Source organism: Eulemur rufifrons, chromosome 17, assembly GCF_041146395.1.
Source record: "Eulemur rufifrons isolate Redbay chromosome 17, OSU_ERuf_1, whole genome shotgun sequence".
NCBI lineage: Eukaryota > Metazoa > Chordata > Mammalia > Primates > Lemuridae > Eulemur > Eulemur rufifrons.
Genome location: NC_090999.1, coordinates 50,059,471 through 50,073,101, shown reverse-complemented (window position 1 = coordinate 50,073,101; position 13,631 = coordinate 50,059,471). Strand labels below are relative to the sequence as shown.

General features: G+C 40.3%; 2 protein-coding genes across 3 annotated transcripts in view; one reads left to right on the top strand and one right to left on the bottom strand.

Moving 5' to 3' along the window:
• Nucleotides 1-13,631, bottom strand: part of IQGAP2 (IQ motif containing GTPase activating protein 2) — a 278,338-nt gene that overhangs the window by 83,603 nt on the left and 181,104 nt on the right. For both annotated transcript variants that reach the window (XM_069492248.1, XM_069492249.1), the window contains one exon: nucleotides 10,931-11,094. In XM_069492248.1, the coding sequence (XP_069348349.1) occupies nucleotides 10,931-11,094 (164 nt within the window). The remainder of the gene's footprint in view (nucleotides 1-10,930; nucleotides 11,095-13,631) is intronic.
• F2RL2 (coagulation factor II thrombin receptor like 2) lies at nucleotides 25-5,730 on the top strand. Its single transcript, XM_069492250.1, has 2 exons — nucleotides 25-88; nucleotides 4,090-5,730. Exons 1-2 carry the CDS (start codon nucleotides 25-27, stop codon nucleotides 5,160-5,162), a joined length of 1,137 nt encoding a protein of 378 aa, XP_069348351.1. The 3' UTR covers nucleotides 5,163-5,730.

Below are 13,631 nucleotides of genomic sequence, written 5' to 3'. Positions count from 1 at the left end.
GGAAACAAGATTCAGGTCATCAAAATGAAAGACCTCATCTTCGCAGCCGCTGGACTACTGCTTCTGGGGCCCTCTTCTTGTCAAAGCGGTAAGTTCTTTTCTTGTGGGGTAGGATGGGGACGCTAGTTTGTGTTACAAATTAAGACTCAACTGAACCTAATTTTCTTTACCTCTCACATAAACTGCAACCCCCAGAGGCAGAGTTTAATTTTAGTTATTAAAAGGTAGAACCATAAAAGTGAGTATCTGTAGTTTGTTCACTCTATTCAAATCTTGTCAAAGACTGTGTTCTCTACTGACGTTTAAAAATTGGTGGCATATTCAAGAGTTTAGATATCTACAATTAAGTCAAGAAGCAATTTTCTTTGTGAGACATTTTTGTGGTTTGTAAGAATTTCCTCTGATTTAGCAAAGATAGCCCTTTTTCAAGGGATTAAGAAAACATCCTATGTTTATACCTCCTGGTAAGACACAAATGGGGGAAGCAAGACTATTGCCGGAAAGAGCAAGTCAGCTGCTTTCAGTGGCCAGCAATGAGAATACATCAGTGTTTCCGAAATGAAATACCTTTTTTGACTTTCCGTGGTACCAGGGAGTTTCCTCATCCTCATGTATGATTTTTTATTTTTAGAAATAAGATCTCCCAAACACTACGATTCAATCTCGAATATGTTTCCCGTTTTACTAATCACAATGTTAGCCTGTAATAATCTGCTTGCTCCAAAATTAACCAGTTTGGGGTAGGTCTGTGTCCACCGTCCTTTCACTGTTAGGTCCTACTCCAGTCAACATTGCTAGGAGTGGGAGAGGTCGGGCACCGCAGGGGAAAAAACCCAAAATTAAAGGAAAAACAACGCCCTGTAAAGGAATGCTGCTTAAATGGATAGTTGGAATCCCTGGGGCATGTCAGAGTTGTAAGAGAACCTGGGGTGGACAACAGTGGCACACGTGGGATTTAGGAACAGGACAAGTCCCTGGTCTTTCTGGGAGTGAACGAGCCTAAATGCTGAGCAGCAGAACTGCAAAAGAAACAAGGTTTGTGGAGGTGGTTCCTTCAAGGCGCTCGTGGGGTTTGGTGGAAGTGAAAAGGGGACTCTAAAGAGACTTAGTAAAAGGCAATGCGTTTGCTTTCTTCCGCAGGGGTTGGGGGAGAAACATGCAGATCCATCAGGTAGCAGCTATAGTCCCTTCTCTCTGCATTAGCCCCTCACCAAGGTCTTTTCCCAGGTTGAAAAAACATTTCAGATGTATTACGCCAAATAGAAATAGGTATAAAGAATTCAGATGCATCAAAAAATAAAATAAAATTTAACAATGAGCACTATTCTTAAGCAAAACCAGCCTCTAAGGAATAAAAAGCTTATTTAAGCAGAACCAGATCTGGAATTCTCACGGAAGATGGAATCAATTCAACTTTTCCACGAACACGGGCACTGTTTAGCATGTTTGTAGACACACTGTCTTGCTCAATCACAGGAATTTTCTGAAAACTGACAAACACTTGATTTCAACAGCTCTTATCAGATCCTGAAGGGAAACAACTTGTATGTTCTGCAGCCACCGTCCTCCAGCTTTGTTCCTGTCTTCAAAGGCATTTCTCTCTGGGTCACGGCAGATGTAAGAACTTTTCTAAAATGCATGAGTGGAAGGATTTGTGTGGCTGAACTCCCGACACACGACACACCTTTAAAGATCACATCTAAATATGGGCACAGAGGAATGTCACCTCCCCACTTTTCTTTCTTTTTCTTTAATCTACCTTTCCTTAACTGACACCTGATCAGCTTCACGCCCGGTTGTCAGGCTGCACTTCCTGTATTTCACACACTGAATGCAGTCTGCGATCCCAGGGTTCTGCGGGAGGCTTCGATTTCACCTGTGAGCAAACTGCTAGGGATTAGAGCAGGAAGGAAAACTGGTTCTGAATGACAAAGAGGTTACTACACACTAACCTCAGTATTCAACTCGGAGGAATTCAGACGTTGTGGGACAAGACGGAACTGGCAGAGTACGGGCACTTTAAAGTGATATGAGGTTTATATTGGGCATAAAAGTCCATCTTTAAGGTAACATTAGAAATTTGAGAGAATAGTTTCTATACATGTCAAAGATCAATTTATGAAGGAATTATATAATAACCAACAAGTTTGAACATTAATGTTTACTTTGTTTTTGAAATTGCCCTTTCAGGAATTAGGATTGTTAACATCAACATGCCAAGTAATGCCAAATATTTATAGTAGTATAGCTGATGTGTTTCTATCCTTTCAAAACTTCATTTCCAATTTCTTAGGACATCATAAGCAATTTCATCTTCTGATTTTTCTTCCTTTGTCTCTGTTCCCCTTAAAGTCTGTCTTTGGATTCCTTCTTCTCACATCTCTCCCTAGGCCATCTCAACCATTCCTACTAAATTGAACTGTAGCCTCCATGCAGACGAGAATAACCCATACCTCTAAATTGGGCTCCTGGAATTTTGGGCTCCACATCTAGTCTTCTATCTAACTAGTTGTTGGACATTTGACACACTAATATCCCACCAGCAACTCATCTTCAACAATACCAAAATCTGAGATTTTAGCTTCTCCCCCACCCTGCTCCCTTGTCTCTTGTCCCACCTCAGCTAATGGCACCCTCCCCCTGTAAGTCATCTTTGCCCCCTGGCTCTCCCTCGCCACCCCACAGCCAACCAGATGCCAAGTCCCTATCACAGGGTCTCACGTGTTCTCTTTAGCCTTTCCATGATATGGATCTAGTTCAGTAATTCACCATCTTTAGTTTGAACAATTACAGTGAGATCAGGCTCCCTAGCCTCTAAGTTCTCACCTTTTCAAGCTATTTTCTGTCACCAAAGTCCTCTTAAACACAAGTCAAAAATCATGGCTATGTTAGTTTCTAATTACTGCTATAACAACTTATCACAAATTGAGTGGCTTAAAATAATACACATTTATTAGCTTGTATTTCTGGAGGTCAGAAATCCTAAAATCAAGGGTGTTGGCAAGGCTGTGTTCATTCTGGAGGCTCTAGAGGAGGATCTGCTTTCTTGCTTTTTTCAGCTTCTAGAAGCTGCCTGCATTGCTTGGCTTATGGCCCTTCTTCCATCTCCAAACCTCTGACTTTGATCCTCTTGCCTCCCCTCTTATAAGGGCTCATGATTATGTCGGGCCCACCTGGGCAATCCAGGATAATCTCATCTTTAAGATCCTTAACTGTATTTCATCTGCAAAGTGCCTTTTGCCATGTAAAGCAACCCAGTCTTAGGTTCCAGGGATTAGCAGGTGGAATCTTTGGGGAACCATTAATCTGTCTACCACGATGGGTAATTCCTCTGTTCAAAAGTGTGTATGCAACCCCAGCATCTAAGAATAAGCACATGATTTCATAGGACAGTTTAGGGGCCCTTCAGGAATGTGGCTGTCACCTACTGTTTCAACTTCATGTCTCAGGTGCACCTTATCAGCGTAACACAATGCACTGTTATGCAACTTTTCCACTAGTCAAAGTTATTAACAGGAATGGAGTTCACTTAAAACTTTATACCACTGGCACATAAACATGCAATAAAAATTTGCTAAATCGACTTATCCGGCATTTCCAGATCCCAGGACAGCCAACACTATGCTTGTGCCCATTCATCACCAGCAGAATCTTATTCATCTATTAAGTTCTATCTCTCTACGCACTTTGTTATCTTTACTCAAGTTCATCTTTTCCTTGAAGTTTTGCACACACATCTGAATTAACTATCGTCTGAATGCCTACGCAGTTTATAGTCAACATAACATTTGCCTATAATGTTCTGATGGGCTATTTTTGTTTCTTCCAATAGTATTATAAACTCCTTACAAGCAGCATTCATCTAGTTTTTGTTCCTGCATGGGACAGGACGGTGTTGGGGCATATGATATCTACTAAAATACACACTTGTTGATTATCTGAGTGATAATGATTTTTTTAAAATAAAAAGGATCCTAAATTCTATAACCACAGAAATTATGTAGCATAAGACACTTCATTTTATTTTCTCTCGAACCACAGATATGGCTTGGCAACAAATCACATATTAACACTTCCTTTCTCTTACAGGCATGAGAGATGATGCAGACAACTTGGCAACACCAACCTTACCTGTTAAGACCTTTCGTGGAGCTCCCCCAGATTCTTTTGAAGTGTTCCCCCCTTCTGCCATAGAAGGCAGGACAGGAGACACCCTAACTGTAAAAATTAAGTGCCCCGAAGAAAGTGTTTCAAATCTCCTCGTGAATAATGCTACCATGGGGTACCTGAGCAGCTCCCTAAGTACCAAACTGATACCCGCCGTCTACATCCTGGTGTTTGTAGTTGGTGTGCCAGCCAACGCCGTGACCCTGTGGATGCTCTTCTTCAGGACAAGATCTGTTTGTACGGCTGTCTTCTACACCAACCTGGCCATTGCAGATTTTCTTTTGTGTGTCACGCTGCCCTTTAAGATAGCTTACCATCTCAATGGGAACAACTGGGTATTTGGAGAAGTCATGTGCCGAGCCACCACAGTCATCTTCTATGGGAACATGTACTGCTCCATTCTGCTCCTCACCTGCATCAGCATCAGCCGCTACCTGGCCATCGTCCATCCTTTCACTTACCGGGGGCTGCCGAAGCGCACCTATGCCTTGCTGACATGTGGATTGGTGTGGGCAACGGTTTTCTTATATATGCTGCCATTTCTCATCCTGAAGCAGGAGTATTATCTCGTCCAGCCGGATATCACAACCTGCCATGATGTGCACAACACATGCGAGTCCTCGTCTCTCTTCCAACTCTTCTACTTCATCTCCTTAGCATTCTTTGGATTCTTAATTCCATTTGTGGTTATTATCTACTGCTACACAGCCATCATCCGGACACTTAACGCATACGATCACAGATGGTTGTGGTATGTCAAGGCAAGTCTCCTCATCCTTGCGATTTTCACCATTTGCTTTGCTCCAAGCAATATTATACTTATTATTCACCATGCGAACTACTACTACGACAGCACCGATGGCTTGTACTTTATCTATCTCATAGCTTTGTGCCTAGGTAGCCTGAATAGTTGCTTAGATCCATTCCTTTATTTTCTAATGTCAAAAATCAGGGATCACTCCGCTGCCTACCTTACAACAGTGAAATCATCTTAGAGAACAAGGAAAGCTATCTGGGAAGACATACGTTCTTGGGATGACATATGCATAGTGCAAGCTGCTCTATTCTCTAGCACCATTTTTTAGCTCCTAAGAAATAGTGCTTCAAAAACCAAACATTACCCAAGCACTAGTAATTGTTTTTTTTTTTAAACACTTTATCAGTATTTTAAGAATGTTAATGAGAAGAAAAGATATCGTTACTCTCTTTATGGCAATGGATACATTTCCACCTGCCTTCCTGCTACTTTGGTTCTTTAAACCTTTACCTTCCTAACTCTGAGTGGCACCGCCATCCTTGAATTTTGGCATTATATTTGATCCTTCTGTCTCCTCCGACTCTCCCGCTGGTGGCTGCCTCACCAGCTGGCTTTATCTTCGCAGTGTCCCTCATTGGGGTCAGTTATCCCAGTCCCACCTTCGCTGCCCCCTCATTCTCTTCACTGCCAACCTACCCTCCATTTCACAGGTCCTGCCAGATTCATGCTCCTCAGATACCAGCTTGAATGCATCACTCAAAAACCCCCGCCGACTCTCCACTGCTTCTGCAATCAATTATAAACCTTAAGCCTGGCACTCAGGGCTTACTTTCTAACCTGACTGCCGGTAACGTAGGCACCAGCCGCACCTCTTGCTCTGCTGTGATATTGACTTTTACTTTCTCTCCACTTCTTCCTCTGACTGTAAAGCTAGTTCTTAACATCTTTGCCTTAATTCTGCCCACCTCAAAGTCCTCAAAGGACCATTCTTCCCTGGTTCTCAGGCTAGCAGTGTCACTATTTTCGTTTGAACTTCCAAAGTGCTTTCCTATATATTTTTTTATTATGGCAGATATATATAATTCATTTATATGCAAATATTAATTCTATGAACAATTAAGCACTACGTATAATGGAGAAAGTGCTCATCCTCACTCTTCTTTGAGCTTCTTGTTGACCCTAGGTTCTCTGGGGCCCAGCTCCATGCTTTGAATATCATGTGGCTGAATGAATTTTAAAAATCCCAAAGCATCTAAACACCATGAAAGCCCATTAAATTCATACTGAAAAGGCAACATACTCTGTATTACGTGGGACATCATCATTCCTGGTTAGGCAAATAAAAAAAATGAGGACGCTAAACTAAGAATATACTCATAAGGTCATCAAGAAGTTCAAAATAATGCCGCCACTATTTTTCTTCCTTAGACATCATTTTTAATGGGGAAATGGTATATTATAAATGCCCAATAGTATATTCCTGTAGGTAACTATGTTTCCCTTAACTTAGGGATTAGACAGGCAGGGGACAGCAGTAGTTAAGGGTGGGTGGTGGTAGTGAATAGAAGTGAGGCTGAGGAAACCTTTAAGCATAAAAGATTGCTGAGATGAATTTACAAGTCCGTAGGAATGTGCATTGGCTATATGTTTTGTAATGACCATCAAAACAATAAAAAAACCATTTAAATGCATTTTTTAATGTGCAGTTTTCTATTTCATTGAACTTAGGTTAAAAAAAAAACTTGCACATGAAGACCTTTATAGTATGTGTATGATTATTGAAGAGTGACAATCAGGTAAACACTAAAGTGAGCAAGAAAAACAAATCTGAAGTAAGTTTCAAGATGACAAAAACTTCACCATAAGGAACTGATTTCTGAAAATTAAGTCAGCAATTACAACACAGTTTTACTTAGGGAAAAAATAAAGCAATATTCACTTGTTAAAAGCACACAATTTTTATGGAGTAAATATGCAAGGAACAAAACAGAACTTTTATTAAAAAGTCAAAAAAAGATGCTGGCATGGATGCAGTGAAAAGGGAATGCTTATACACTGTTGTCGGGAATGTAAATCTGTACAAACTCCATGGAAAACAATACAGAGATTTCTCAAAGAACTAAGAGTAGATCTACCATTCAATCCAGCAATTCCACTACTGGGAATCTACCCAAAGGAAAAGCAGTCAGTTATTTTATTTAAAAAATATATATATCTGCACCCATATGTTTATTGCAGCACAAATTACAACTGCAAAGATACGTAACCAACCTAACTGTTCAACAGTGAGTGGATAAAGATGACGTGGTGTGTAAATACACACACATGCCCACACACCCATGGAGTACTACTCAGCCATCAGAAAGAATGAAGTAATGTCTTTTGCAGCAACTTGGATGGAAGTGAAGGCCATTATTCTAAGTGAAGTAACCCAGGAACAAAAAACCAAATACCGTATGGTCTCATTTAAAAGTGGGAACTAAGCTATGGGTATGCATCATCCTACAGAGTGACTTAATGGACATTGGAGACTCAGAAGGGAAAAGGTGGGAGGGGGGTGTGGGATGAAAAATTAACTATTGGGTACAATGTACACTATTCAGGTGACAAGTATATTAAAAGCCTAGACTTCATTAGACATTCCACCATGTAACAAGAAAACACTTGTACCCCCTAAGTCTATGTAAAAAATTTTTTTTTTAAATAAAATAAATATATTTTCCTTCAAAAACACAAACCCAGAACTTTTTGGTGGGGTGTAATTTCTATGTTCTTAAGCAAAGCCTTTAATTTTAAAATAGCTCACAATTCACTGCCGCCAAAGAATAGAGATAGGAAACGTGTTGTACTCTGCGAAACATGTGCGAACGTGCCCATTACCCAGTCTCTTCCCAAGAGGAATTTGGTGTCTACATAAGACTGTACTTGAAATACTGTTAGAAGACCAAGAATCCTCATGAATTTACATCACTGTCCCCAGACTTCGATAAAACTGAGCATCCATTCTATGAGGATGCTACCCATTGTGACCTTTAATGGCTGTCTACTTTGGCACAAGCTTTACTTTATACTGATAATATCAGCAACATAAATTTCTCCTATTATTTTCCAAGGCCAGACCTTGGGAAAGCAAGACACAGAAATGCCACCATAAAAACATAATGGGAAATTTCCAGGAATCAAAGTAACAGAGGTTAAAAAACAATCACAAAGGCCCTGCCAAACAAGCAACAGAATCAGATTTTTCAAGGGAAAAAGAACAGGCTGAGAAAAGAAAGTTTCAAAATTAATGCACTAAGGAAAAAAAAACTGTCCTTAAAAATAGCAATTTAACCAGATATATTTACTGCTTGGAATTATAGTGTTTTAAATTTGCTAGCAATCGCCAGTGTATTTCAAGCCCCTAATTTTATAGGCCAAAAGTGATTTAATGACTGAGCTAGAACCCAGATCTCTAGGTTCTGGGTTCTCATTTTTAATGCTCTCATCACACCACGAAAGCTACTCCTTCCACACACAGGAAGGATGCCCAACAGAGCTGGCAGAGTGCGTGCCCTGGAGGAGTCCCATGGAGTTCTGTCTCATCCTGGAGTCCTTCGATTGGAATGCTCCAGAATGAACCTATACTGCCTGCCTGTGAAAGACCCTGGGTGTTTGGAGTCAGCCTCACCTCAAAGGCAAACCCCCATGTGGCTGTGGGCAGATAGGAACCCAGGTCTGTCGCTACCCTGTTCCCAGAAGATCCCAGCTTCGGTGTGGATGGAGCAGACCCTGGGCCTAGTAAGGACTTTGTGATGCAGACATCACTCACCCCTTGAGAAGCAGCCACAGGGCCCACAATAATACTAGCTACTTTTTTGGGTGCCAGGCTCTATGCTAAACACTACAGCTACACACACAAATATATATACATATATATATACACACACACACACACACACACACACGTTACAATACATTTACATATTATATATTCTCATTTAACGCTCACCATAATCCTGTAAGACAAGTACTATTATTCCCATTTTACACACGTGAAAATAAGCATATACGGATTTGGTGACTTGACCAAGGTCACAAAGCCAATTTGTGGCACATGCAGGATTTGAACAGTGCCTGTCTCCAAACCAAGTAACTCTTCCAATGCTGCTAAGTTTGCCACTTGCCACAGCCGCCTCAGTGAGAACAGCAAGGAGGTGGCTACCTTCCTCCCCTGGGACGTGGGGGCACACGGCTTGGGTTTGAGTCCTCATTCTCCCACTCACTGGCAGTACTTCGGCTGTGCTTTCTCCCTGAGCCCCAGGCTCATTCACATCAGTGGGGACAGCACCCCACGGTAGCTATGAGGCCTAAATGAGAGAGACTGACGGGAGGTGGGGGCACTCGCAAAGCACAGAGGGCAAGGCCAGGCCACTGCTGTCCCTGCCACAGGCAGCAGCACAGAGGGCTCCACTGTGGGGTTATTTCCCTCCAGCTTCAATGAGGCAGTGCGGCAGCGTGGAGTGAACGGGATTTACACTGGGTTTTAGAAGTTCAGAAACACTAATATAATACATGCATTCTTTAAAAAATTTCAAAATTCAGATAGTAAAAAAACAATGAAAAAGAAGTCTCCTTTTCACCAGCCTTCTAGATCACCTTTCAGAAGGTACCCTCCCTTCCAGAAATACCTTATGCATACGTAAGTGTGTGTATGTCACCCCCTCAACACACACGCGGGTACCTATTCCATTTTTATGCACGTGGAAGCATGTTTTTTTTTTTGCTTAGCATCACTTAAGTTGTTTTGGTCTTTTGTCATTGCAAACAAAGCTGCAAGAAACATGTTTTCCCATCTGTCTTCATGCACGATGTTTCTAAATCAGACAGACCTGGGCTGTAGTCCCAGAACTAATTACTTTTTTTAATGGTTTTGGGCAGATTACTTAATCTTGGTTTAATTAGCTTAAGATGACAATGACGGTAAAATGATTCAGAGGGCTGTTATGAATTGCTATGAGGGTTAAATGAGATAATATGCATAAAATACCTAATATCATGCCTGACAAATAGTAGCTTCTCAATAAATACTTGCTTTATTTAAGGTTCTCAAGGATGTTTTTCTGTTTCAGATGAGGCAGTTCCTAGTTCTTAAGATGTAGACAGAGAAGACGCCCACCCCTTTCAGGTGGGCTTGTACTTGGGGACATGGTAGCCACAAGTGGCTAGTCCCAGATGGCATCACTTCCACTCTCAGGTGACAGGTCACACTATGGCCTCACATTCAGCCCAGTACCCTCCTCAGAGTGGAAAGTCTCTGTGAGATACCTCATAATGGCAGCACAAGCTCTGCACCAGATAAAAGACACTGCTTTTCAAGAGGACTCTGGCCAGGCCAGTCTGCTCCCATGCCCAGATCACACCATGCTGGTACTGCATCACCTGCCCGCACCACCTAACCAACTCTGCTTACATTCCAGGAACAGCTCCTGTGCTACCTCCATGCCACCTTCTCTTAGGATTCTAGTCTCCGACAATGCCAACCATCTCTGCACCTCTATGTGTACCCCTTGTTTGGACACTTTGCTGTATACTTAGCTCTCCTATTATTTCACTGTTCTGTATGAGATGCCCACTGCCTCAGTACGTTTCTCAGCACTTTGAAGATAAGGTTAGAGAACGTTCAAATGGTATCACCCTTCTGTATCCCCTTCTTCCCTACCTATGTACTACACTATGCATGCAGTATATACTTGGAAAATATTCAATGACTTGGACTCCAAATAAGAACTCACCCACAACCGAGTTTTTAGTGAAAGAATAGAAGCAATAATCAGCTCTGGAGTTGGCTGGCTTCCCCCTGATGTTTGGCACAAGGAAAATAACACCCCTATCATTTCCATTCTGATTCATGGGCAATCATTGGGACAAGAAGCTCATGAGATTTAATGAGGAGGTCAAATATCCTCCCCTCCTGCCCTCCCCCCAAACTGTAAATTTAAAAGAAAGAAACATACTAAAACTTACCCTGAGTTTCTGTGATTTAGCATGGTATAAAATATCCTGGTAGTGCTGGGCACAGTCTGGGTCCACATCTCTGATATTAGCAGTAGGTAGCAGCAAGGATTCTAAAGTCTTCGAAGGATTCCCTTCATCAATAGCTTCATTAATGTACCCTATAGCTACAATTCCTAGAAAATGAAGAAAGTTTTCCTTTTAAGTCTTAGTACTTAAGTTCTCTGGTATCATCTATTGCAGAGCTAGTAAACGAATACAGCAGGCTACAGGATACATCAATATACAAAAACCAATTATGTTTCTATATACTCATAACGGGCAATCTGAAAATGAAATTTTAAAAATTCAATTCATAACGAGTCCAATTACAAATAAATTCTAATTACAAAAAGAATATTTAGGAATAATTGAACAAAAGAAACAGAACAAACACATAGAGATGTCCCTCAGTACATGCAGAGGATTTGCTCTAGGACCCCCCGACATATACCAAAATGCACACATACTCAAGTCCTGCAGCCAAGCTTGTAGAACCTATCTGTATGAAAAGTCGGCTCTCCATACAAGTGGGTTTTGCATCTGGTGAATACTGCATTTTTGATCCATAGTTTGGTTGAAAAAAATCTGTGTGTAAGTAGACCCATGCAATTCAAAACCAAATTTTTCAAGGGTCAACTCTACATTGAAAACTATAAACCATCACTAAGAAGGTTAAAGACAACTTAAATCAACAGAAAGGCATGCCACATTCATGGTTTTCAAGATTTAATATTGTTAAGATGGAAATACTCCTTAAATTGATGTACAGATTCAATGCAACCCCTATCAAAATCTTAGCTATCTTTTTTAAAAACAGAAATTGACAAGCTGATTCTAAACTTCCTATGGAAATGCAAGGAACCAAAAATAACCCATGCAATCCTGAAGAAAGAAGAACACAGTTGATGGACTTTTCCCAATTTCAAAACTTACTAAAAAGCTACAGTGGTCAATACCGCATGGTACTGGCATAAGGATAAACATATAAATCAATGGAATAGAACTAAGAGTCTAGAAATAAGCCCTTACATTTACGGTCAGTTGATTTTTGACAAGGGTGCCAAGACAATTCAATAGGTAAAGAGTAGTCCCTATAAGAAGCAGTCCTAGGATAACTGGATGTCCACCTGCATCACACATGCATAAGAATGAAGTTGGATCCCTATGTCCCACTATACATAAAACTTAACTCCAAATGGATCACAGACTTAATTGCAAAAGCTAAAACCATAAATCTTTTAGAAGAAAGCATAGGAGTAAATCTTTGTGAATTTGGGTTAGACAATTTCTTTTTAGCTATGATGCCAAAAGAACAAACAACAAAAGAAAACAGATCAATGAGGCTTTGTTACAATTAAACTTTTTGTGCTTCAAAGTACACTATTCAAATAAAGCGAAAAGACAACCTAAAGAATAAGAGAAAATATCTGCAAGTCCTATATCTAATAAAAGGACTTAAGTATTAGAGAACTGGGTTAGAACTCAACAAGGAAAAGACAAATAGCCCAATCTAAAATTAGCAAAAGACTTGAACAAACATTTCTTTAAAGGAGATAGACAAGCACATCATCAGTCATTAGAAAAATGCAAATCCAAATCTCAATATGATACTAATTTGTACCCATTAGGATGGCAATAATAAAAAAGACAATGATGTTATAAAAAAGACAAACAAGTGTGGGTGAGAATGTAGAGAAATTAGAACCCTTATACATTGCTGGCAACAATGAAAATGGAGTAGTCACCTTGGAAAATAGTTTGGCAGTTCCTTAAAATATTAAACACAGAATTATGTTTAATAATTTAAATATAAATTATGTTGATCTTGCAATTCTACTCACGTTCAACTGATTAAAAGATAAACAAAAGATAAATCCATAGGATGTAATATTTTTGACCTAGAAAGGAATATGAAGTATACTGATACATAATACAACATGGATGAACCTGAAAAACATCTTAAGGGAAAAAAGCCATACACAAGAGTTCACACATAAAACTCCATTTATACAAAATGCCCAGAATAGGCAAATCCATAGAAACAAAGTAGTTTAATGGTTTCTAAGGCATGGAACAAGAGAGGAAAGGGAGTGTCTGCTAATGGATATGGGATTTCTTTTTGTTCGTTTTTAGTATTTATTTCTATTGTTTTCTTTTAGAGACAAGGTCTCACTCTATTGCCTGGGCTAGAGCACAGTGCCATCATCACAGCTTATTGAAGCCTCGAACTCCTGGGCTCAAGTGATCCTCGTGCCTCAGCCTCTCAAGTAGCTGGGACTAGAGGCACACACCATCACACTCAGCTAATTTCTAAAACTTTTTTGTAGGGTCTCAGTATGTTGCCCAGGCTAGTCTCCAACTCCTGGCCTCAAGCAATCCTCTCACCTTGGCCTCCTAAAGTGTTGAGATTATAGGCGTGAGCCGCTGTGTCCCACACAGGGTTACTTTTTGGAGTGATGAAAATGTTCCGAATTTAGATAGTGGTGATGGTTGCACAACTTTTTGTATATATACAACTACTGAACTGTATACTTTAAAAGAGTGAATTTTATGGTATGTGAATTATATTTCACAGCTGTTATAAAAAAGGGGCATAACTTTGCATAGAAGCAGCAGCAGGGTTGCTAATTTCTAGCGTAACCCTAGCTTAGATGTTAGATAGTAATGCTAA

Excerpts from the sequence above, each read along its gene's own strand:
- F2RL2 (XM_069492250.1), top strand. The coding sequence starts at position 25 with ATGAAAGACCTCATCTTCGCAGCCGCTGGACTACTGCTTCTGGGGCCC. Across the intron at positions 89-4,089 it reads GCCCTCTTCTTGTCAAAGCG|GCATGAGAGATGATGCAGAC; the intron begins GTAAGTTCTTTT and ends TTTCTCTTACAG.